The sequence below is a fragment of the Hippocampus guttulatus genome, chromosome 1 (genome assembly GCF_054856545.1).
Source record: "Hippocampus guttulatus isolate MCC_2025c chromosome 1, RoL_Hgut_1.0, whole genome shotgun sequence".
Classification (NCBI taxonomy): domain Eukaryota; kingdom Metazoa; phylum Chordata; class Actinopteri; order Syngnathiformes; family Syngnathidae; genus Hippocampus; species Hippocampus guttulatus.
Genome location: NC_141261.1, coordinates 10,477,008 through 10,504,229, shown reverse-complemented (window position 1 = coordinate 10,504,229; position 27,222 = coordinate 10,477,008). Strand labels below are relative to the sequence as shown.

General features: G+C 42.6%; 1 protein-coding gene and 1 long non-coding RNA gene across 2 annotated transcripts; one reads left to right on the top strand and one right to left on the bottom strand.

Moving 5' to 3' along the window:
• Positions 1–864: 864 nt before the first annotated feature.
• On the bottom strand, positions 865–3,328 carry LOC147210347 (uncharacterized). The gene is made up of 2 exons (XR_015100679.1): positions 3,021–3,328; positions 865–1,396 (listed from the first exon to the last, which is right to left on the bottom strand). It is a non-coding gene; the product is annotated as an uncharacterized LOC147210347 (long non-coding RNA).
• Positions 2,077–26,719, top strand: LOC147210346 (LHFPL tetraspan subfamily member 4 protein-like). The gene is made up of 4 exons (XM_086108926.1): positions 2,077–3,199; positions 20,913–21,149; positions 22,874–22,890; positions 24,749–26,719. The coding sequence occupies exons 1-4, from the start codon at positions 2,785–2,787 to the stop codon at positions 24,800–24,802; spliced, it is 723 nt and encodes a 240-aa protein (XP_085965052.1). The 5' UTR covers positions 2,077–2,784; the 3' UTR covers positions 24,803–26,719.
• Positions 26,720–27,222: the final 503 nt, after the last annotated feature.

Genomic DNA, 27,222 nt, shown 5'->3' with positions numbered 1-27,222 from the left:
ACACACACACACACGTTCATGGACGCCGCCTGTCAAATCCCCTTTTGGACCCAATGTATAACATAATGCCTCAGGTTGAAGATACAGAGTCTGAGTGTTAAGGGAGATCAGGTCATGTTTGCATGTTCGTTCGAGACACAATCCAGATGTGCCGTGGAGGTACAACCTAAAAATGCAACACAATGCCTGAAGACATAAGAAAATCATGTGAAAAACATGCAGGACGTGACTTTTTTTTCTCTTTTTTCCGTCATGTGCAGGTATGTACTGTCACAAAATGAAAGACCACATACCCTTTAACCTTCATGCATACACACACGTGCGCACGCACACACACACTGGTGCGCACGCACGCACACACGCGCACACGCACGCACACACATCTTGACCTTGTTTTGCATGAATGTGCTGGCTGGATGGCAGATGCGTCTGTCCCATGAGCATTAATGGCTTTTTATGGACAGAGGACAGAGGTTAGTTGTACGCAACACCTGGCCTTGCAGAAAACAAGACTATATTGAACACCCAGGAAGAGGGAAACAATTGTCGTCTGTGAAGATCAAGACACATTGTTGTACGTGTTACCCCAATTTATGAATCAGTATGCATTAAAAAAAAAAAAGAACAAAAAATAATCACAGACATGCAGCCAAACAGAATACAGTCTTTCGGGAACATTTTGGAGACCGTCTGTGGGGAATTTTTAATGAATTAATCTGGGTATTATTCCTAAAAAACAACAACAACAACAACATCCCCCCCCCCAAAAAAAAAACACCCCCAAAAACAATTACCCTTACTTTTGTCTTTCTAAAAATGGCAGCAAAAAAACAAAAAAAAACCCAATAGCATTTTGAAGCTGAATACCATTTTCAACATTGTTTTATTTTAACCTCTATAAAACGATTTACTGCAAGAGAGGCTGTAGCGTTTTCGTTTGTAATTATAAGTGTACTTTTATGTGGGGTTGAAAGAAGAGAAATAGGAGTTAACCAGTTTTTAAAGGAAAGAGGAAGGAAGAGAAAGAGCCATACTGAAGGTCAGGGAGACTGTTGGCACATACGTGATATTGCCTGATCTTGACACATAAGAGGTCAAGGAAAAAAGAAACACACACACACACACACACACTCACACTCACACACAAACCTTGAGAAGGTGCCACAGATGAGAGAAATTACCCTTCTGGGACGACCAGGCTGCAAAGGATGCTGAGTGAGCGACATTTAACTCAATATGGTGCGATATACAATGTTAGGTAGAATAATTTAAGAGTTTATTCTTGTCGCGGCTGGCTTTCCTTGCAGTCTGTTTCAGTTACACGCTTCAATTGTGTTGTTAGCAGGAGAAACCCCACCTCTCGCCCAATGTCAATTTGGCCCCATGATCCGCCACCCTAAGGAGGACAAACAGTACAAAAGAGCGTTAGATTCAAAAACAAATCACGTTAATTACGTTAAATTCATTGTCAACAAATTTTCATGCCTCAAAAAATAATAATAATAAAATACAGTGTTCGAATCCTTGAATCCAGAGATTCTTTCATCACATGATGTCACTGGCATGCACCAACTGTCTTCATATCCGAACAACCATTGGAAGCACCGGTGCGCAAAAGAGCAAACATGGTCGCCGCCACTTCACTTGACTCACATTTTTGGAAAGTCAAGCCCTTCCAATCAAAGTGGGCGTGACAACCTGCAATTTTAATTCAAAATGAAACCAGCGGCGGCGCGCTTTGACGCAAACGTCCCCCCCCCACCCCCCACACCCACCCTGGCCGCGCACGTGAACGCGCCCCCCTCGCTGTCATCAGTACAAACATCAGCGTCTTCCCGGGGTGCGCGCAGAGGAGCGAGAGCAGGAGGAGGACGGAGGAGAGAGCGAGCGAGAGAGAAATATCAAGAAAGAAAAGGAGAGAGAGCGGCGGGGGGGAGGGGGGTAGACGTTGAGGATAAAGGCTGTCCGGCGAGAAACATGATGATGATGATGATGGAGTCGAGGCGGTGGAGAATTGTGGATTTCCAAGAAAGGACTGCTCGAATTTGACAGAGGGGGGGCGGGGGGGGGGGGGCTTCTTCGAGATTACGCCTCATCTCGGTCTCTCCTGCATCCGAGACCCTTTTCTCCTTCCTCTATCTTTTATTTTCCCTCCTTCGACTTCATTTGCACATCTGACGTCGCCATCTAGGCGAGACAGAGTGGGGGAGTACCCCCACGGATGCACGGGAAGGCAAATTAAAAAAACCAAAACAAAAAAAAAACGACGAAATAGGACAGCATTTCCATCCACCCCCTTCTTGGACGCTCGTTGGACACCATGAAAACATCTACTGGGGCTGATGGAGCACGGAAAACCGCTTTAAATTATAACATCGAGCCGAAGACTGTGAAATAAAGACCCCCAACCCCCTTTTTTTTAATTTTTTTAATGGATTTTTGTTTTTAATCATTCTTGGCGTGGCCCCAAGGAAAACGAGCAATGTTAAATCACTTGTCGTGGTGAATTATTCATCGGTAGGCTACTATAGGTAGGCGATGATTTTTGTATTTTTTCCACCTAGCATTTTATCCGTTATACTCGGCCGATATTGGATAAATAGCCACATCCAGCTTGGCCATTAAGTGGATGGTGAAAAGTGTCTTTTTTTTTTGCGTGGGTTTGATTTCCTTTTTTTGGGAAGGTGGACAGGGGCAGAGGACGGGGGGGGGGCGTAAAGAAAGAGGGAGACTTCAATTTTTTTTTTTTTTTTTTTTTTTTTTTTTTAAAGAAGAGGAGCAAACATGTTGCCTTCCCAAGAAGCCTCCAAGATCTATCACGGCAATTACAACTACAACTACAACCCGCGGGCCGTCGGCGTGCTGTGGGCCATCTTCACCATCTGCTTCGCCATCGTCAACGTGGTGGTCTTCATCCAACCCTACTGGATCGGCGACAGCGTCAACACGCAGCAGGCCGGCTACTTCGGCCTCTTCCACTACTGTGTGGGCACCGGGCCGTCGCCCAACCGGGAGCTCACCTGCGTGGGCAGCTTCTCCGACTTCAGCTCCATCCCGTCAGGAGCCTTCAAGGCGGCCTCGGTGTTCGTGCTGCTCTCCATGGTGCTCATCATCGGCTGCATCGCCTGCATGGCACTCTTCTTCTTCTGCAACACCTCCACCGTGTACAAGACCTGCGCCTGGATGCAGCTGCTGTGCGGTAAGCGTACGCACGCACGCACGCACGCACGCAAACGCGCGCGCGGAGAAGCCCATCTTTTGTTTGTTGCACGTGGAATCTGCGCAGCTGTCTGGCTCGCTTTGATCACGTTTACATTTAATGACGGAATTAGCCTCGTTTATGTTAATTATGCATCGAGGCTGTTTTTGTGGGTTGGGAGGGAGAGAGATTTGGGAGGGGGGGGGGGCTTTGATGGTGTGGCTTCATTGTGTGGCTTCATTGTTAAATTAGATCGTGCAATGTGTATTTTGTTTCGGAATCCCAAAAAAGGATTGCGGGATTTAGGGACTCCTATACTCCACTCCCCACCATTCCACATTCTAACTTGTCATAGTTTCAAAGATGGCACAGTTAAGTGCTTTTTTTTTTATGTTATTTTTTTTTAAAGAGCATCCAATTACAGCCATTTCCATTCATAGCAGCTCATTTGCTTATGTATAAAATCGTACGTTAAGGTCTGGAGGCAATTTGGCATCTTACATTCAAAAGACACTCACGCGACGGAATTTACAAGTACTACTTTGCCCTAATCTTAAAGCTGGTCGGGGTTTTACAGTTGTGGCGTAGTCATTTCAAAGCCCTTTCAAGTGTCTTATTGAACCAAATCTTACTGTCAGCGAGAGTTTTCAGATCAGACATTCATTTTTTGGGGATGAATAGATTCTGAAAGCGGAGATAAGGTTTAGTGTGGGAGAGGTTGAGTCTGTTGAGTTCCACTCACAAAATCTGAATTGTACACTATGTTCCAAAGGGCATTAAAATACAGTAATTTCTGCAGCGCTTGCTTTTTAAAAATATATATTTTCATCCCGTTCTCAACAAGACTGGGGCAGTACGGCAATACCGATCCCTCAAAAGTGATTTGAAGTATTTTTGTAGAGCGCAGCCGGAATGGCAGACATGACAACACTGTTTGACCATAATTTAAAAGAAAATACATATGATTCATTGACTACCAACATTTCTTTTGTTCATAAAAAAAAACCCTTGCAAATATGTCAGTTTTGGCAATCGTTGTGCATATATTTGTTCACAAAGCTTTACGAATTTTGGATAAGCATTAATATGGCCATTTCATGTTGTGGGGCGGCACAAAATGTACAAAAGGGTTATCTTTAGGGTTGGGGCTTATTTTCTTTACAATTCCTAAAAAAAAAAACTCACGCTTTTTCAAGTGTGTTTCCATTAATTGCATTTCACAGTACAAACGGTAGCTTTTCTGATCAATCCATAATTATTGGCGCAATTGGTTCGGATGTGTTAAAAGCCTGAACGCAAAATCATTTTTTATTGCAAAAGCATACGCTCACACTGAAAACTGTAAAAATTGTTCACGGTTAGAGAATCAAACTCCTCCCATGGCCATCTCATCCCCAGACCTCAACTCCATTGAAAAGCCGTGGCTTGAGCTAAGGAGGAAAGTGCAGAGGAGAGGACCGAAACCGCTGGAGGATTTAGAGGGACTGTGCAAAGAAAGATGGTCCAAGATCGCTCTTTCTGCATTCTCACATCTTGTGAAACCTTGAAAAAGATTACGTGCTGTTTTGTTGACAAACTGGATGGGGTTGTACAAAGGTTTGGCTTTTCCTCTTGTGTTCAAATTTGGTCCTATATTATTCAGAGGAAGAAAAAATGAATTTATGAGAAGCCGAAGAACACATGTTAACCAGGGCTGCCAATAATTATGGAGGGCAGTGGAAAGGCATCAAACATATTTTTTTGGTGGCGTAGTGGAGCTCGACAGACTCAAATCATGGTTAAAGTTCTAGGAGAAAAACATGACTGAAGAAGGAATGTGTGGAAATATGTTAGACATCGTGCAAGGCTTCTTGGAGCTGTTAATAAGGGCTGTTGTTTAAATTTCTAATCTCTGTTTCCACTGAATGGAGACAGTGTGGGGAATACATTGGTGGGATTATTCACCACAACAAATGAAGCTGCCGTTGATATTCCAGTTCGTAAAGAAAGCAGCACCACTGCAGTGTGAAATTGTTGAAATGTAAATTACCATCTCATCATGACTTTTGGATTCATCCTCCCGTGATTGAGGATGTATTTGATTTTTTTTTTGATGATCTGCACTGCTATTTTGGGGAAGGATTCCAGGTTGATGGGATTACTGTTCTCAGGCCAGGTTACATTTTCTCTCCTTGTTGGCGTGTTCGGATTACAGTTTGGAGAGCAGAGTGAGCAAAAAAGTATGAAAACCTCCATGGACACGTGCAGGAATGTGTGTGGAATGGGAGGGGGAAGGCCAAGTTTGACATTTACAAATGGCTGAATGGCGAATCTATTATCATAACGTGAAATGCCATTTAGATTTATGAAGGTGGCTAGTGGGGATTGGTTAAGATTGATTGTCTTTACTATTATGGTCGAAAATTTTTCAATCATCAATACACCTTTGGGAAAATGGGACTTGAAGCATGGTTGTTGTAGCATGGAACACATTGCCCATATCAAAGTGAGGAAGACCATAATAAATCATTTCAAGACCCCCCCCCCCCCCTCCACATCATTTACAGTATGTGACCTATCACATGTACAGTTCAACTGAAATGAAAAATGATTTACTTTGCAGAGGGGACATAAACAAACAATTGGTTAGCACGTCCACCTCACAGTGTAGAGGTGCAGGGTTTGATTTCAGCTCCAGCCTTCCTGTGTGGAGCTTGCATGTTCTTTCTGTGTCTGTGTGGGGTTTCTCCGGGTATTCCGTTTTTCTCCCACATTACAAAAAACATGCGAGACAGGTTAATAGGACACTCTAAATTGTCCCAAGTTGTGAGTGTGAGCGTGGATGGTTGTTGGTCCATGTGTGCCCTGCGATTGGCTGGCAACCAGTTCAGGGTATACCCCGTCTACGGCCGGAAGATGACTGGGTCAGTCACAGTTCACACACAGACGAACAACCATCCCGGCTCACACTCACACCTAGGGACAATTTAGAGTGTTCCATTAACCCATCGTGCATGTTTTTGGAATGCGGGAGGAAACCGGAGTACCCAGAGAAAACTCACGCAGGCACGGGGAGAACATACAAACTCCACACAGGAAGGCCGGAGCCAGAATCGAACCCTGAACCTCTGCACTATGAGGAGGATGTGCTAAACAGTCGACCACCGTGCCGCCTTTAAAAGGGTTAATGATATCTATTTCATATTTAAATGAGGTTCATGTATGTGAAAGTTGCAAATGTTTTGTTGTCCCTCTAGTGGACGTGTGTGATGTGTGGCAGAGGTATGTTGTCTAATAAGCTTGGCTTATGGCCTAATGTTGTTCGAACACCTTGAAGATAATCATTTAATCCTCCACTCTGGCCTGCCGGCTGGAGCAGCTTGTCCCCTGGCACAGCCCACTGACCAACTATGCTACTGCGAATACATTGATGGCCAATTTGAACTGACAGCAGCCTCAATTTAGGCCAAATAGACCAAACGCGTCGACTGCTGCGGATCATGACGTTGGCGTTGTGCATGCAAGTCCACCTCACAGGGCGAAAGAGAGCTATTCACCCAATGAAAATTCCATTATCAACTCAGCTTTATGGCAGCTCAAGCGATTGAAAAGCCCCGAACGCCCACACTTTTCCAATGTAGCTTTGCGTCAGATTTGCGGTTGTGCGGTTCTTTAAAATTGAAGAATTACTGCGGTGAACTTAGGATAGTTCAAGTAAAGGTTAAACTGAAAATGATGATGAAAAATAGAAGCAAGGCCAAATCACTGGGCTTCTTGGCCGAGCAAAGTGACAGTGTGTCTTGGCATCTCTAATCTGAAAGTGGGCCAACAGTGGCTCCTTGCTGTGCTGAACTGACCAAATTCAAACAAGGTTAATGCACTCGGAGATAAAGTGTCCTGCTCATCACTGAACAAACTGGAAAACCAGAACCCGATTTTATCGGCTTGTTTAGATTTGTTTTTGGTTTTTTTGCACAATAGTCGTTACCGGTCAACAATTTTATAAAGACAGCCACAATTTCGGGATGGGAATTGATAAGAATTGAATGTTTCCCGTTCCATTATCAATACTGCTTATCTATCTGAGTTTTTATCATTTATTTTTTCTAGGTGAGGGAAAGAAGTCATTCAAATGACATACACCATGTTACAATGTCATATATGATATCGTGCTCTGGTAAATATATGGACAAAATGCAGTAACCCTGATTTTGGTCATTTTATTTCCCTATGTTGTGTATATAAAAACAATGACATGGATAAAAGAGGAAAGAAAATAAAACCCAACATCAACACCAAAACACAAATATCCAATGATTATACCCCTGCCGTGTACATCCATGCTCCTCTAGCAGCGTCACAAACGAATATTTGCTGGTGATATTTGCTGGCGTTGCTGCTGTGATACTAACTTTCCCATCCTTAGATTCACAATTGTTAGTTTAACCCTTTCATACACCAATAATGATAACCTGTAACCTGATCGCATGATAGGTTGTCCATTGTAGTGACCGCTGTCCCTGAATGGGTTAAAGATATGAAGTAGGGGTACAAAAGATGGTAGAGATTGGCTTAAACGGGGATCAGAAATTCCCATTGGTGACTTCCCTACTTTTACTGAAACATAAATAATGGACACATGTTCAATTTAAGAGTCTAGACGACGCTGCATGCTTCCTCACACGAAAAGAGCAAGCGCAGGGCAAGAGTTCCCAAAAGACATCGAGGCCTGTGAGGATCTCTGCCGCTTTGCGCATCGGCATGAATTTTCATCCATTCAAGCAAAATATTCTCGAGTGAAGTTACTTTGAGTTTGTTTTCTTTTTTTTGGGGGGGTGAGCAAAAATTCACTCGAGCGGGACAAGCTGTGAGATTGACTGGTTGACTGTACTTTTCTGCCTGTAGAGCACATTGTATTCTCCCATTTATTCCCCTTTCCGCTCCATCACTCTATCACAGCCTTTCTTCATTTCCTACTCTCTTTCTTGGGCCTTCCAGCAGAAATGAGCTACTATAGGAAGGCCTGTGGCCCATTAGTCATTGCAGCCCCTCCTCTCATCCATCAGCTCAGCCATCCATCCATCTCCTCCTTTACGTCTGACCTCGTCTGTTGCAATATTAAACAGAACTAAGCAGGACACGGGCCGTGGCGCAGGGGACGAGCTGTCCTGGTAGAAATGAAGTGTCAGCTCTCGCTCGGTTCGAGTATTTGTCTGTGCGCACGCGTGTGTAATTGATGTGGAGGAAAGTGGCTGATGTCATTCCTATCCCCAATAAGTGAATAAATTATTAGCTTTGGACAGTTTTAGGAGAATACCGGGATATTGCAGCTTGATTCACGCCCATAAAGGTTTTAGTGAAATAAATCTATGTTACGCTGCTTTAAACAGATCAACTTTGCGGTACTGAACAACAGTTTTGGCCACCACCGTTTTGTTTTTTTTCATTTTTTTTTTCACAGCATTTTCACTAAGCTATGACACCAAATAGGAGAGGTACAGTTGGCAGTTTAAAAGACATTAAAACAGTTTTCCGCAAAACCTTTTGGAGGGAGGGCGCATGAAGATGTGGCTGTGGATGCAGGAATTGATTTTCCCGATTTAATGTCACTACGCCGTCAAATGAACCGCCACTCTGTTTTGTCATCCTCCATGAAGCCGAAAGTAAATCGCTGCTGACGAAACTCAAATCAGACACTCCCCATGGTTTTACCTTTTCAGTTTTGTTGCCATGGCTGCAGGTTAAGAAAAACCTTTATTAGTCTCGCAATGGAGAAATTCCCAATTCACAGCAGCAAAGTTACGAAAGGAAGAAGTAGAACAACAAAATATAGGAGCTGCTGGAAAGGCAACCACTCACGCGGCGCTATTTTGAAGTCAAAATAACAAAAATAACACAACACAACACAACACATAGGACACAGACAGTCGTGCAATCTTCACCAATTTTCTGCATACACTTTGTTGTCTGAAGCAATTATAGATGAAAGAGGAGAGGATCAAAGTGTCCTTTCACCAGTGGATCAGAGACGTCATGCTGAAAATGTGCACACGTCTGCTACAAGCTAAGTTTTGAAAGCAAACACGAAGCTGTAGCGTCCATTGACGAAAAGAGATTAGTTCACTTCTCCTGTCCCACGTAATCCGCTTCAAACTCCAAGCCGCGACTCCCAGTTCCAAATCCGCATCGGCGCTCCGCGCTAACGCTCCTTTCTTCTCATCGTCGGCTCCTCAAGACTTACATCCATCCAGCCGCAGACCGTTCAATAGCACCGATCTCTCCGCTGAACAAAGTGGGGCTGTGAAAAATGCTGCCCATTACAGGCGCAAGACACAAGCGCCCCGGGACTGTCCAGCAACGACAGTCAAATGGCGCCGACATTCCTCCCAGTCAAAAACAGTGCTGGTATACCCATGCTGCCGAGAAGGCGCAACCACCAAGCACAGAGTCTCCTCCTTGATGAATGTCGTGGCCAAAAAATGCTGAAAAAGTCCACATCAGGTCCACACGACGTAACAACAAACACAAAGTGACAAAACAAACACAAAAACAACAAAAAAAGCAAGGCTCATGAGAGCACTTGCTGACGGCTGCCTACTCGGGCGCCATCTTGACATAGGTTGCCAAGTGAGTATAGTGTTGCTGGAAGAATAAATATCATGGTGGCCCAAGTCTACTGGAGATGGTTGCTATTGGTACAGTTTAAATTGTTGCTCATTGACTTTAATAAGAATCTAATGTTTGTCATTTGTAATGCTGATGGTGTAGCGATACGCTTGTCTGACTAGTGTGCCGCGTGGGATCGGTTCCCACTCAGTGACGGTGCGGATGTGGGTGTGAATGCTTGTTTGTCTTTATATGCGGCCTGCGACTGACTGACGACCAGTTGAGGGTGTCGTGTGCCTTTGGCCCCAAGTCAGCTGGGATAGGCCCCATCACCCTTCCGCGACACTATCCAGGATAAGCGGTGTTGAAAATAAATGGATGGATGTTTGTAATTGTATGTGACTATGCTCGCAAATACGTTTGAACGTACATGTTGGCTAAATGCTACAAAGATAGCATTTTCCAATCATGCCACAGGGTATTGACTTGTGCAACTTTGGCCCAATCAGAAATGGTAGAATTTTGGGAAGGTGTGTGTGTGGGGAGGGGGGCATTTAGGAGCATGTTCACATGAATATTCATATCCATATGTCCCATTATTACACACACGGTCACTAGATCTTCCCGAGTAGCTCTGTGCCCTGTAGTTTGTGCTCTGCTTCAATTTTTTCCATGCCATTTTAATTTGAAGAAAACCAAATGAAATGAAATACGCAAAGACACACATTACATTTATATGATCAGACTTTTATGTAACACTGGCAGTTATTCAGTTTGGTGTCTCAGTTGATCCCAAACCAAAAATAATAAATTCTGGATAATCCTTATTTTCTAATTTCCATTTGGGGATTTCACTGTTTCAGTTTCCTGAAACATCTGTGAGAAATGATGGTAACTGAATTCCAAATTGGAATGAAATGGTGTGCTGTTCATAAATACTTTATTTATTCAAGAATTTCAGGGCTACTCGTTTGCCAGACAATCCAGTCTTAAAGGCATACTAGTTCAAGTAACTTACAAATACGGTACATCAGCATATGCATCCATCCATCCATTTTCTGATCCGCTTATTGTCACAAGGGTCGCGGGGCGTGCTGGAGTCTATCCCAGGCGTCTTCGGGCAGTAGGTGGTGGACACCCTGAACCGGTTGGGCGGCAAATGTCAGGGCACACAGAGAGAAACAACCATTCACGCCCACACTCACACCTAGGGACAATTTAGAGTGTTCAATCAGCCTGCCATGCATGTTTTTTCGAATGCAGGAGGAAACCGGAGTACCCGGAGAAAACCTACGCATATATATATATATATACATGCACACCTCCAGTAAATGTGTGTCCATCAGTGTGTGTGTGTGTGTGTGTGTGTGTGTGTGTGTGTGTGTGTGTGTAGAACAGTCCTTGCTCATGTATATGAACTAATGTGCCCACAGTTCAACATATTCCGCAGTGGTTGAGTTAAATATAGAAGTACAAAGAGAGAGAGAGAGAGAGAGAGAAAGAGAGGGATTCCTCAGGAGATAACCCTCCCCCCTTCTCTTTCTCACCATCTCTGAGATTTCTGGATGGCGTTTTCCAACCAAACGTACATGTTTTAATAATCAGGCGCCTATTAAATAATTCTAAAGTCACTGGGGTGGTTCTAAAATAGGCTGACATATGATTAATGGATTCTTTCGACCCTTCTCTGCATTGTTTGTCAGTGTGTGTGTGACTGTGTGTCTGCGTGATAGATGCTGTCGCACACTGTAGCAGAAATAGATACTGTCTGTTAATGTGCTCTAAGTAGCATAACAACAGATATAAATATCTTCTCATTACATTTTCCATAAAATGGATGTATTTTCATTCATTTATTTTTGTGGCAGGGATACTTTCAACATCCTCATTAACAATATTTTCCCTTAAATTAGTTACCGGGCCACAATTATTGAGCAACAATATTTAATTCCGACTATAAAACATGTTAATGGGACATGCGCTTCTCCTCAAGAGAACGGCATCACTGTTGTCACCATGGCAACCGTCGGCAACCTCCAGTATTGTTCAGTTATACCGTACTGTCGGACCAGCCAGCCAGGGATCGCTCATGTTGTTTTAGTATCAACCCTGAACACTTTTCAGTTTTTGTCCATCCATGAGCTCGACATCAACCTGATGGAACGGAAAAACAGAACATTTCCAACCTCTAAACAGCCGATGTATGACCGCAATTGAATCATATCACTTGGTCCAGTCATAGTTAAGATTACAATGTCGGCGACTTGAAATTCTATGTGGAGAGCTTTTCCACGCCGTTGCTCTGTGATCGTGTCCCCCACTGTAATTCTGAATTAGATGGCTTGCTCAAAAAGAAAGAATGTACAGATTCCTCACGACATCACATAGTTGCCGTGCATGTCTCAAAGTAAAACGATGCCTGGGCCTGCAGGATGACACTTGATGTTTCTGTACCGATGCCAATCCTCTTTTCAGATTTGGGGTGGGTGCCAGCAACATCCTCCACGGCAAGTGGAGGACATGGGCAACAGTCAGAAAAAAAAAAAAGACAAAAGAGAAAAAGGGGGCAGAATGGAAAGGTGGGAGAAAGGACAAAACTATTTTAGACGTGAGGGTGACTGGCGGTTCTTTGACAATATCCAAGCAGGGATGGGCTCCACAAACAGCGATGGAAAATAATGGAAAGGAGAATTTTCTTATGAAAATCTGTAAATGAAAAAACAAACACACATTGATGGTCATTATTGGTGTGTCTGACTGGGTAAAGGAAGAATCAGCGATTTTGATGGTGCGTATGTGATCGACACCTGCACATGAGATTGTGAAGCCGTTGGATGAAATGTGTGCATGGTAACACCTCCGAGATGAAAAGTGACCGGAGAAAAAAACAAACCAACGACTCGAAGCTGCACGGCTCAGACTCATGCTATGAGGTAAAGACAAAAAGATGTTGGAAATAAATTATTACAATTTCATGTAAATTGTGAATTTGCGTTGTAAGTCTATGTTTCAGATATAGTTTGAGCCATTAGAAAAGGCTCCAAAGGCCCTGATGACATGCCTGTGGTGCGCAACAACAGCTAAATGCTGCTTCACCACGTTTGCTTTGACCTCTGGGCTCCACTATCCATCCATCCATTTTCCGAACCACTTGATCCTCACTAGGGTCGCCGGGGGTGCTGGAGCCTATCCCAGCCGCCTCTGGGCAGTAGTTAATTTATCCAAATCCGAAGACCTCGGAGCTCTACTGGTTTTATTTTTTTCATGTAATCAGGACCTGAACCATTCAGTGGGCATGAAGGGGTTACACTCGGAAGCTACAAAGTATCACATCCACATCCATGTTACAGCCACTTAAAAAAACAAAAACAAAACACCGAAGTAGCTAATATTGTTTTGGCGCTAGCGCCATTCACTCTTAAAAGATGCCTGTTTACAGCTGTCCATTTTTGAGGCGAGCCCTGGAGCAACAGTGCCCTAATACTGTAGCAACCATTCAACAATGAAGCCATAAAATGTCATTGCCTCATGCACCTGATTCAAAATAACTTAAGAAATAAATAACAAGCTAGCCAGCAGTGGCTTTGTGCAAGCATCACTCATTTGCAGTCTGGATGTGGAGGGGTGAAGACATCTTTCCTTCCGGGGGAGGGTGGAGGCAGACGTAGTTCCTTTGAATGAGAATGATGGCTTCTGTGCAATAATGCAACACGCAAAACAAAAATACAGACACAGTGCTTGGTGACTATAAGTTTTCCATGTCCTTCATGCTGTTCTCCCTTGTTATATCACTCATGGTCTAGTGCAATTCTATCATGATATTTACATACAAGGCGATCCAGTGGTTAGCACGTCGACTTCACAGTGCGGAGGTACCGGGTTCAATTCCAGCTCCGGCCTCCCTGTGTGGAGTTTGCATGTTCTCCCCGGGCCTGCGTGGGTTTTCTCCGGGTGCTCCGGTTTCCTCCCACGTTTCAAAAACATGCATGGCAGGCTGATTGGACACACTAAATTGTCACTAGGTGTGAGTGTGAGCGCGCTTGGTTGTTCGTCTCTGTGTGCCCTGCGATTGGATGGCAACCGGTTCAGGGTGTCCCCCGCCTACTGCCCGAGGACGGCTGGCATAGGCTCCAGCACCCCCCGCGACCCTAGTGAGGATTAAGCGGTTCGGAAAATGGATGGATGGATATTTACATACAGTCACGGAAACTGCCATCTTCTCTGGAAATTGCCCCAAACTGTGCCACGGTAAGCTGAACTGAACCTTACTCGTAAGTGAAACATGACTCAATGAACCCTGGAGGCAGTAAGATTGTGTAAAGTGCCACTCTCAGCACAGCGCCTGCACGCACACACGCACGATCCCAACTCCAATAAAAGCCGCGTGTATCAGTGAGGAGGCCATCCATTAGATGGACGGAGGACAGCAGGCCAAGGCCTAGACACAGTAGCAAAGCGAGGGCAGAGTCCAGACAGCTTTATTGCATTACTGCCTGGGCATGTTGATGTCTTTATGTTCACGTACTTGCAGCTGTACACACGGATGCTCCAATGCTAGGAATTTCCACAAGCCATAGGGGGCCACAGTTCAATTCTGAGTGAGGGCTAATACTTGAAAATGTTAATTGCTTCTTTACATGTCTGAACAAAATCAAGTACCTCCTCTTTCAGTTGAGCTGAGCTCAGTTTTGATTAGATTATTATTATTATTTTTGGTCTGGTTTCCTCACAAACCACCAAATGTTCTTATATTAATGACTTCTGAAAAAAAACATTTGGCTTCTGTTACATAACACTGAGAAATGTTACCGTCAACCGGGATTTGATCCAAGTGTTTCACCAATCTCCAGAGTCTGGACCACCAGTGTCAACAAAGTAGGAATGCTGCTTTTGAAACAATTTGTTATGGACCTCTGAGGAGTCTGTACCCTCAACCGACATTTGAAAAAAAGCTGTACACTGACTGGCCACCAGAAGAATCAAACTTGTAAGGTTTGGTGCAAGATTGTATAGATTGTGCTTGGTCTCCAACTAATTGTTTTCTTGCTTTGACACACAACAATAAACCCTGCAAATAAATGTTTTCTTATTTTAAATAGGGGGTCGAGTGGTGAGCGTGGTGTTTGCATGTTCTCCCCGTGCCTGCGTGGGTTTTCTCCGGGTACTCCCGGTTTCCTCCCACATTCCAAAAACACGCATGGCAGGTTAATGGAACACACTTCTGCACATTTATTACAAATTGTAAATTCTAAATCTGAGTGAGTTGTTTGTTTTATTTTGAACTTAAATTCTCTTGACTCTCTCGCCTTTCATCAGAAATAAACAGTTGTTCTTTAAAATGATCTGTCATTGGTGTAACAGAAATTTTTATGAAGCAAATTTGCTCGCAGTATCGGCTATTTTGGTATCAATATCATCGTGTAGTCAAGACTTGAGTACTGATCCTGGCATTGCTTTGAAAACAAATTGGTATCGAACAACTCCAATTGTTTGGTTGCTTAAGTATGACATTTCATCATAGCCACAACAATACTGTTGCGCGAAAACTTCTTGCACAAAAACCTTTGGAAGTCCGGAATGGATAAATTCTTGTCAGGTTATGAATTGTCCATGGTCCTTTAAACATGTATGTCTCAATGTATTAAAAAAAAAAGGATGCAGTTCTGTGACAAAGTTAGTCATTCTTTGACTGATGGGTGTTTTTAAAGAATTACATCAGCATCTCAGAAGACCAAGTCAGAATGCTTCGGAGAAACATTGATGCACTCTGAGCTGCTCTCTTAAAAAAAAAAAAATGTGCACACCCACTTAAATTTAGTCTGCTGGAAATATTTTTAGAGCTCTTATATAATCACTGGGGCTGTTTAACTAGAATTAGAATGCCACGTGGAAGAGAAAGTCTGTTAAAATTGTTACATAATAGCTCTCGAAATATCTTATTTGTGCTATTAATAGATTGGTGTGCAGCATATTTAACTAGTTGGATCACAACTCTGAGTAACGTTTTTCTTTTTTTTCAAATGCTCTCATTAGTGGGCTCGTCTTTGAAGCCCTGTTCCAAACAGCTGACAGCTTATGAAAAGATTGGAGGCGAAGAAGTGAGATGAAAAAAGACACGACAGTGTATTGCAGCGGAGGGTATCCAGCTCACCCCGTTTTTTTTTTCCCGACCACTTGCTGTTCGATTCCCGCGCTTGACAACTTTGATGTCTCTCGGCTCCGAGTTCTGAAAGAAGCGTCTTGAGAAATTGGAAGGGGAGGAAGTGGGAAACCCCCCCTGTCCGCTTCAAAGGGCTTTTCTCTCATTTTATTTTTAGCTCGCTGGTGCCCACATTTACGCACTTGAATCGGAAATAGAGGACAAGGATGTATCGCCACTCTTCTTTCTCATTCGTTTTAAATGTGTGAATGAGGTATATGCGACCACAGCTAGCTGCCACGGTTTGGTGTCATGCTCACCGGCACTTTGCCAGTGTACTAACATGAATCCATATGTTGGAATTTCAGCTGTTCAATTTCGATTTTAGTTGTTGACGTATAAGTGGTATACCTCAGCGGTCCGCGTGCTGGTACTGGGCCGCACAGAGATAGACCAAGAAAAAAAAATACATACCGTATTTTCCGCACTATAAGGCGCTTCGGATTATAAGGCCTACCTTCAATGAATGGTCTATTTTAAAACTATTTTCATATATAGGGCATACTGCATTATGAGGTGCATAGAATAGAAGCTACAATTGTGGCTGCGGTTGTATTGTGCATCCACTAGATGGAACTACACTAAAGGGAATACGATACAATACAAAACAATACAGCTTTTTATAGAGCCTTCACAACCACTGCAGCTGTTACAAAGCTCTTGAAAATACTACGTCCAAGAAATCAGAATATTGATCATATGTAGCCATGAAACATGACACGAAGTCCATAAAAATACAAAGTTCATTCATTGGCAAGCCGTGAGAACTGGTCACGGACATGATACATATAAATACAAATGGCACTACAAAACAATAAATGAAAGACAAACGTCATGAAGACAATTGATTCAACAGAAATGCACACAAACCTCGTGGACTCACATCTGCAAGGGGTTAAATATCCTTAGAAGTCTTGCTTGTCTCCTTCTTCCTTTGTTTGGTCAGTAGTTAACTATCCTTTTGGTATTATCTTTGTTTCATAGTGGCTGCTTTTAGGTGTGCCTTATAGTGCGGAAAATACAGTATATAATTTGTATTTCAGGGTTTTTTTGTGGTTTTTTTGTGGTGCGGCAACACCCCACAGGTATCCACCCCGTCGATTACAATATAAGTAGGGTTAGGTGATCGTATGACTCAGAATTGTAATATTGCATGACCAGCTGCGAGCTCTGAGCATATTTAGTCCATCAGAAATGTGTACTGCTGCAGCTAATTAGTCCTTCTACCTTTGTTTTGTAAATTGAAGTAAACAGAATCTGTAAAAAAATAATAATAATAATTAAAAAAAATGAAAGAAGAACAGCAGAGATGGGCATTCCGTCCTGGGATGGAACGGTGCATCTGTCCTTTTTTGGGACGGACAATGGAGGATGAGAAGTTTTTTTTAAAAAAGGATGGATTAAGCAAGGAAGAAAGTAGGTTTCGTCCGTCCTTTTATTAGTCCTTAACCGGGTTAAGTATGTGGTGTGGGGAGGCAAAATAACAAGGCCAGTCACTATAATTTCTTACCAGGCTATTTCATCTCAACAGTATTTTTATAGCAAAACTTCCATCTATTGTACAGTCAGAGAATAAAACAAACCCATTTTACGAACGATCGATCCAACCGATTAAGAAAGCTGTGTTGTATGTCTCTCGGTACCTGCTCACCATGCTGATGGCAGGTATTTCTAAAAGTTTTTATTCTAATTATTTTATGTTACTATCGTACCGTATTTTCTGCAGCATAAGGCACTTCGGAGTATACAGCGCACCTTCAATGAATGGCCTATTTTAAAACTGTTTTCATATATACGGTGCACCTCATGATGATGTGCATAGAATAGAAGCTACAATCGTGGCTGCAGTTGCATTATGCATCCACCAGATGGAGCTACACTAAAGGTAATACAATACAATACAGTTTACTAGCAACAAAGTAAATCATACAAGAGCACACAATTCAACCTTGCAGTGCATGGACATGCCTGTGCGTGTTTGTTAAGGTGTGAGCATGCACCAGTACTTAGCAGCAGGTGCACAAAGTTGGTTGTTGGCAAAAACAAAGAGAAGCCGTTGGTTAATCAGCTGCCCTGAGGGTGGATATGCTCGTTCCCTCCAGATTCTTCAACTACATGCTCGCGCTCTCTGAAAACTCAGAGGGACCCCAGAGCATTTTCATATCGCACACATTCATCAAAAACCCATAAAACATGTTACCTGATGCTCATTACTCTGTAAATGATTTTTCTCATTGCCCGTCTATGTTTCTATCTTGCACGGAGGTCATAAAGAGAAGCTAATAATGTGCTGATTTCCCAAGATGATGGCTGGAGTTGGTCCTCTTTTCTCTCATTACTTACTGTAATACCGTCATTATATCCCTTCTCATTACATTCCCTCATTACGACAGCAATGATTTTGAATGGGAAGCAGTCACACTTTGAGCGTATCCCTGCTCGAGAATCTGCTCTGACTAATCTCGTATTCTCCCTCATCTGTTGCCACGAGTGCACCGCCCACCATTGACTTGTGATGGATGGTGTAGGTGAAGCAGGGGGGTCTTCATAGGGAATCGTTAATGTTACATGACTCCACCACATACCTAATGGACTCTGATTTTTTTTTTTTTTTACACTTGTATCCAAAACTTTCAAGTCTGAAAAAGCCCCAAAATACAGTGAAACCTCTAAAGTCGAACGTTGTCTACAAAACCTCTTAAATCTTACAGTTCAAAATGTGAAGAAAACACACCTCAGGGTGTGTTGATGTGCATCATCATTTCAACGTGCATCAAAAGATTCACAGAAATTTTGCTTATCCCTCTTTCAATTTGAAGTTGGTCGTGTGTCTTTGTGTTTTGTTATTGCACTGCAACATACAGAAATTATGTGCCCCGCAGCCTATTTTATTCACGATTTGGGTGACCACAAGTGTTGACGTAAAGCGTGTAGGACAGACTGAATATGTTATGAGCGGGAGGGAACGTAAGAACCAACAGATAGAATTGTTTATGCGCAAACTGCATGATCTTCAAGTATCAACTTGACAAAGAGCAAAACAAAGACTACCACCAAGAAGCATCTAAAGTTGCAAAACACGCAAACCAAGATTTTAAAATATTAATATTTTAATATTACCTCAAATGATCCCAAATACACATGAATGAGCAGCGGCAGGTACAATAAACTAATTTCAAATTCTTCCTTTGCTGGACTTGGAAAAAAAAAAGACAACATTCGTTTAAATGAATTATTTTGAGGGTGGCATCGTGGTCGACTGGTTAGCACGTCTGCCTCACATTGCATGGGTGCAGGGTGTGATTCTGGCTTCAGCCTTCCTGTGTGGAGTTTGCATGTTCTCCCCGTTACTGTGTGGCTTTTTTCCGGGTACTCCGGTTTCCAAAGTATGGTAATCCATACTTTGCACATATGCTCATTCATCAAAATGAGCATCACAGAGGGAGCTGATTGGACCATGGCCGACTCTCACCAGCTCTGTTTAAATAGCATTCAGGCTGCGCCTGCCGGAGGCTTTGTAAGTAAAGCAGTGGGCTCCACTGAGAGATGGTGAACATACATGGCAGCCTTCACACTCAATCTTCATTCAGGCCACGACACGTCTTTTTCATAGCTAACATCACCAGCGCTGCTCATAAAAGAGAGGGTCAGATTCGACCCAGCTCGTGGTTATTACATGTTACTCAATGTCTGGTCGACTCAATGTCCATAAAATATACTTGGTGAATATTTCAAAGGGAGACTACGTCATTTAGGATGAGTGGCAGCAACAGCAACACCTCCTGACAGAAGTATGATTACAGGATGCCTGCTGAACGATAGTGGCACGATGTGGGAACATAAAGTACTTCAGGGAATAGACTTTGATTGAAGATCAGCAGAGAGAAAGCAACATTGCATTTTTAACAAACACCCTTAATTAGCATTTTGATGCTATTATGTCTCAGTTGTTGCCACAGTAATACCACACCGATAGATAAGATAGTGTACATCACTGGCATACCACATTGGCGGGCTAGCCAGGACACCATACGTGTTGTGTGACTGATGATGTTAATGTAGAGTTGTGCACATTTAGATTTGCATTTTCCCCTATTTTTATTAGATTGATTACCCTTAAGTTTGAACCGAGAATAGATTTTAGTTGGCCCGGTGGTCCAGTGGTTAGCGCGTCGACCTCACGGTGCAGGGGTACCAGGTTCAATTTCTGCTCCGGCCTTATTGTGTGGCATTTGCATGTTCTTCCCGTGCCTGCGTGGGTTTTCTCCGGGTACTCTGGTTTCGTCCCACATTCCAAAAACATGCATGGCAGGTTAGGGGAACACTCAAAATTGTCCCTAGGTTCAAATGCTCCCCCTTATTGATTAATTAATGGATTCAAAGGTGTGTTGGTCACTTTGGTCCATATAGCCAACTGTGGGGCATCAGCAAAGTTACAGCGAGCACTTAGAAGAGAAAGCTGACAGGGTTATTGTTGTATTTGTCCGCCCTCCTTCATGGCATTCTAATGCATGAAAATTGCACCTCAGCAGCATTTAGGCTTACGAACACGGAAATGTTGTGAGCATAGAAGCAGAATGTTCTTGCAGCCCATTGAGCAGTGGTGATTGAGGTGTCGCTCTCAAGCACTGCAGCGAAGATGTATAAGGGTACCGAGGCCAAGTTAACCTCAATAAGTCAGTTATGTTTTCATGTTTTCCCGGTGACGACATCCACTCATCCATATTCTATACCGCTTATTCTGCACAGAGTCACGCCAGCCGCACAACTTTCAGATATACGAATTACGACGCACCCAATGGCCCTTTCCTGGCATAACATTTTGTTTGTTGACAATTTTCAAATGACTGACCGGTTCACACCTGCGTTACCCCATCACACTTCTTTCCCTCCTAATTCCGTCTCTTCCTTCTCCTGGTCCTCATTCAGGAGTATGTCTGGTCCTGGGCTGCATGATCTTTCCTGATGGATGGGATGCCGAGGTCATCCGGGACATGTGTGGAGAGCATACCGGGAAGTACTCCTTGGGTGACTGCTCAGTACGCTGGGCCTACATGTTGGCCATCATTGGCATCCTCAACGCCCTGGTCCTCTCCTTAATGGCCTTTGTCCTGGGCAACCGGCAAAATGATTTCTACCTGGACGACCTGCAGACTGACAACAAAGGTTAAGACAAGTGTTTCCTGTATTTAAACACTGTAGAATATACTGTATTCCCAAATATAGAGTGTGTAGTTTTTTTTTTTGTTGTTTTTATTTTCACGACTTGGGCCGCCCGGTGGTCCAGTGGTTAGCGCCTCACAGTGCAGAGGTTGTGGGTTCAATCCTGGCTCCAGCCTCCCTGTGTGGAATTTGCATGTTCTCCCTGGGGCTGTGTGGGTTTTCTCCGGGTACTCCGGTTTCCTCCCACATTCCAAAAACATGTATGGCAGGCTGAATGAACACTCTAAATCAGGGTTGTCAAACTCGTTTCTGTTGCGGGCCACACTGTAGTTTCCCTTGGAGGGCCGTTATGAATTTTGAGAAACCATATAAATGTTTAATCCTGTCCACATATTACATACACAGCGCAAAACAAATTGATCAATAACTAGTTTTACAATCAGAAATCAAGAATAATGCCTGTTATTGTGGATTACATATGACAATTTCAAATTTTGCTTCAGACTTTAGCAAGCATCATGGAACTTGACATGATTGATTTGCTTTCGCGGGCCACATAAAATAGTGTGGCGGGCCAGATCTGGCCCCCGGGCCTTGACTTTGACACCTATGCTCTAAATTGTCCTTAAGTGTGAGATTGAGCGCGGATGGTTGTTCGTGTCTGTGCGCCATGCGAATGTCTGGCAAATCAGGATAAAACTCCTAAATAAAATAAGGCTCCTTATTAAAATGAGATGTTCCACTCCATTTGGAAAAACGTTGCTGTTTTATGATCAGCTCCAGAATGGAAATGCCTTTACCCGATAGTATGGCATTTCCAGTGGGTTTTCAAATTCTAAACGACGACAAGGAATTCGGTTTTTCCGTTTGAGTTTCAGCACACCACTCAAAAGCTGGAGAAGCTCCCTTGGCGTGACTCTTGACAGTTTGCACAAAGTTGCATCAGGATGCTTGAATCCTTCTCGTTAAGCCGTGCGAAAGCAGAAGACGATTGGAAGGAAGGAATGAAAGGAGGGATCGGGGGCAGAGGAGAGCAGAAGGTGTCGCATAGGACGCCAAAAGAAAGAGAGTTCATCAGCTGCAGAGGAGGCAAATAGAGTGACGCCATGACATAATAGTGACAGGAATAGCGCGACGGCGTAAGACGTGGCAACGAATGGGGGATCGAGATGTAAAGCAGAGAGGAGGCATAGGCTGAGACTGCGAGATTTCCACAAAATTGTCACATAAGATGTCTCACCTTTCTGACGGATCTCTGATGGTTTCCATGGTAACTGGAGATATTCCAGCGCGTGGGCGTGCCTTTCTGTTTTTATCGGATTAACCCCACTGACTGCTTTTTGTTGTTTGTTTGTTTGTTTTTTCACACCGAATGGCCCGATTGCTTCATCAGCTGTGTGAACTTCCTTTTCCTTCCCTCCAGTTTTTACATTCATCGAAATTGAAATTGCTCTCTGGCGGCAGTCAAATAACGAGGGAAATGAAACTAGATTCATGTTTAAAAAAAACGGCACGGAAAGGGAAGCATTTGAAGAGGAAATGAAATACGTATAAGCCGACACATGCAGCCAAGGAAGGTCTTCATTCAGCCGTAAACAATGACTTTGATGCTTAACTCACACTTACATAAGCGTATTCGCGTTTTGCACAAATATGCACTTTCTTCCCCTTTACAAAAAAAAAAAAATCCACATGCTAACGCTGTTCTTCCATTTGTGTCTTTTCAGATTTTGCCGTGTCCAGGGTAAGTACGGAATTTTGCTTTGTCAGTTGCACGTGCATCATATGCACATGCACACACACACACACACACACTCGTTTACTCACAAAATGTATCAGGGTGCAAGTAAGGGGTAAAACCAAACACAATTACACCATGTCAAATGTGGATACAGAGAGTGAACACACCTGGTAAGAAATGAGAGCATGATGAATAATTTATAATATTATAGATGGGTGTTTTTAACAGGGGTGTGTTTACTTTCTATAGCCACTGCAAGCCGTATGAAAAATTAAAGGTTAAAATCACATCGGTCAAATTCAAACTCATGCACAGAGGTCGAAATGCCAACAAAACATACACCGAGACTAAATTAGTTGTCATCAAAACGTCAATAAAACACATTCACTTCGTAAACAAAGCTTTTTAAGGTTGCTCTTGTTTTCAGCCCAATTAGAGTGCATTGACAAAAAAAAAAAAAAAAAAAAACTTTCTCGTGAGAACAGGTGTTACTGTGATATTGCGATTTGTCATTTCCCCTCTGTGCATAATGCCAAAGCGAACGTGTGTGTGTTGCTGGGGGGTACTTACTGGAGGGCGTTTAATACAGGTATTTTCCTGGCTCCAAAATAATGAATCGTCTGAGTGCCAAAGAGTTTAATTTCATGGCAAATTAATCAGATAAAAGGACTGGAGCAAGTTGTGAATTTGTCTTTTGGTAGCTATTCATGGGAAGTCTCAGTAGACAAGTACCAAGAGGAGCCAATGCAGGGATCGGAGGAAAAAAAATAAAACTCGGCAAATGTTGAATAAAATTACTTAAGAGTCGCCAAATCCACCATCTGGTGTATTCTTTTAACAGGGAGCTCGAGTGACATTTACAATGTGACAGGTCATGTGCCTGGTGAGAACTTTAAATCGTCAAAACATTTGCTCCAGCAGTCAGGGTGGGAGTGAGAAACCTGGATAGAAAAACCTACAATAGTGGCTGCGGTTGCGTTTTGCATCCACTAGATGGCGCTACGCTAAAGCGAATACAATACAATACAGCTTTATTTATATCGAGCCTTGACAACCGCTGCAGCTGTGACATAGTGCTTAAAGAATTTTTAAAATACTACCTCCAAGAAATCAGAATATGAATCCATAAGCTCCCTCAGGATGTAGCATGAAGCACAACACGGAGTCCATAAGAATGCGGGGTTTATTCATTAGCAAGCCGTGAGACCTGGTATTGAACACGGACATGAAACGTATAAATAATATACAATAAATACAAATGGCATTATAAAAGGATAAATAAAAGACAAAAGTTATGAAGACAAGTGATTCAACAAAAAGGTGTGGATGTCCACAAGGGGCTAAATATCCTTCCAAGTCTTGCTCGTCTCCTTCTTCCTTTGTTTAGTCAGTAGTTAACGATGCTTTTTGGTATTATTTTCCTTTCGTAATGGCAGCGCAGAGCTCATAAAGTAGTTCTCCGAGTGCGTGTCTGCGAATGCACATGTCAATTAATGTCGGGCAGAACCCTTTTAGGTGCCAATTAGTTCTTGCTAATAATCACCACTAGATGGCATAGGAACACAAAGAGGTAAACAGCTCAATGGAGAATGTAAAGAGACTGTAACTAACAACAAATATAAAATGCATCAGATTACAGGGCGCACTGTCGGCTTTTGGGAAAATTGAATGCTTTTAGGTGCGCCTTATAATGCGGAAAATACGGTCGTCTAGAGTACACATGATTTGGTCCTCTGAACTAAATCATGAAAGGTAAATTACAGAACTGTATTGTGACAATAGATTATTTATTGAGTTTAGTCATTCCTTTGGTGACTCTCTTGTGTTCTGTTTTTTTTTGGTTTTTTTGTTTTTTTTTTAGATTGAGGTTCGGGATAGAAGAGAGCCGAGGTACGGGGTGCAACGTCTCCACTGAGGACGACGTCACATTGGACATCTTCTCTTCTTGTATTCCTCTCTGTTTCTCTTCCTCTTCCTCTTCTTCTTCTCTATTTCTCTTCTTCTTTCCAATGATCAGGATATCACACAATGTTAATACAGACACCACGTGTACAGGATTATGTAAGATAAAACAACAACAACAAAAAAATCCTCAACAACAAATTCATTGGGATGAACTATATTTTGGAAGAAAAGGAAAAAAATGTGAACGTCTGGACAGTGGATTGAACACTTGACTTTCTCTACAAATCCTTTTCAAGTCTTAATTTTTGTGAGAATCTCTCAATATGAGCACTCATCTTATCTGTCACTGATTTCTTTTGACACCACTGTTTCGCAACTTTATCGCTGTGTGTTTTTTGTATACATCCTCATAAGCGACGAATGCGATTCCCTGTACAGCAGTTGCGTTTTAATCTGCAATATGGCCGCCGCACGTGATGAAACATCAAGAGCAGTCGGCTGTGAACGACATTTCAAGGAGTGGCCCATAGCAGCTTGACAAACACCTCTGGGAGATTCTCTGCTGTACATACCAAACATTGTAAATAACATTCATACATATATATATATATATATATATATATATATACATTTTCTTTTCTTCTTATTGTACCAACACACTAAAGAAAAAGTGGACCGACATCGCTTCGTTCTTCGTAAGGTGCCCAAGTGTGATTTTATTTTTTTAAACCAACTCAATTCCTCTTTTCCATCCAGAGTACAGTAGAACGGGAATTTATGATTCTATGTTTTCTTTGATCTTGATTATGTTTACATCTCCAATCAGTGGGAGGCCAAAAGCGCTCACTGGACAAGCAACGGTGCCTGCAGCAGTTCCAGGTCACATTGATCAACGCCAGAAACTGCGTCAGTCAGCACAATAATAAACGTACTGCGCCGGGGTTAATTAAGGCGGTAGCAAATTGTAGATTTTAGGGTACGACTTTTGTGTGATACGTACCCTCATTAACGTTTTCATAAACGGTTCATAAAATGGTCATAGGTCATAGGTTAAAAGTGAGGACACCTTTGTACTCTGCCTCTGCTTGTTGTAAATGGTCGTCAAAACGATGTCCAAATATTTGACGAAAAGGCTCTAATTTTGCCAGTCACACCTGGAAGCATTCGTCAAGATTCCAGACTAACCACGAGAGGTAGCAGCACTTTAAGAAACAGTGAGCCCACACTTGTTGCGGAAAGTCATTTATAACATTTAATTTACGTTTTACAAATACTGCAACTACTTCATTGCACACTTATGAATCACTCAGATTATATACATTAACACCAGTTTGCATGAGAGGCAAAATGTTTGAAAATAGTTTAGCCCCCCCATCAATAATAACACATTTATGACCCAATTATAAAGTCTTTCTATCATCGAGGGTTTCTGTTTCCAGAATCACAGAAGTCCGATTGACACCTACACTTGGTAGCATTCACAAATTCAAGTTTAGCTCCTGAATTTCAAAAAGGGACTCCTTTAGGTTTTCGTCACTGAAATTCCTACACACCAATTCCTTAGTCAGTCATTCACCTCCTCCCTCACCTCACTGTACAGAAGGTAATGTTTACTCACGAGAGAGGGATTTCAGTCTCAAAGTCATGTTTCATTTAAAACTGGGGGGAAAAAAACAATACAACTTGTTTCTTGGATTTGTTTCAAGACATCCTGACAGTATTTTGCTATTTCTGTTGCAAAATGCATCCAGAGATTCATGATTTTTTTTTGCAACTAGATTCATGTTATTTTATGTCATTTAATTTATGTCACTGGTGGGATTTGTGCATGCTAATGGATGGACACTATTTTCATGAAATGATAAAATTCGATCATGTTTTTGTTCAGTTCCCCTACTAAATCCCAATGAGCTGATTTTTTTTTTTTTCCTTCAAGGAATCCGACCAATTTGTGTTGAATCATCAAGTTGTTTTCTCTTATTTCTATTTTCTGATTCACACATACATGTCCAAGCCTCACAAAAGTGCTGTCGCACGACACCGGAACGCGAGTAAGATAGAATCTGATCTCTGTGTCTTTTAGCGATGTTGTCATGAAGGTCGCTGTATTACGCATGGGAACAAATCCTGGATTTGCACCTTTATCGGGCTCGACAGTCGAAGGAGGAAGACCTCACTTCCTCGGTGAAGGTATTCCTAGAATTCCAAACCAATGACACTACTGATATAAGCTTTGTACTACATATGTTGCTACATTGCTGCTCCAATAAACATGTAGCTCCTGTTTTTGCTGCACCAGCAACGCGTGAATGACACAGGACAATTTCAAATATGTAATTTGGTGGGACCTATTGCGTACGACGGTGACAGTAGGCCTTTGTCAAATACAGCGGAGCTTGGAAGGTTGATTTAAAAAATAAGAATAATAAT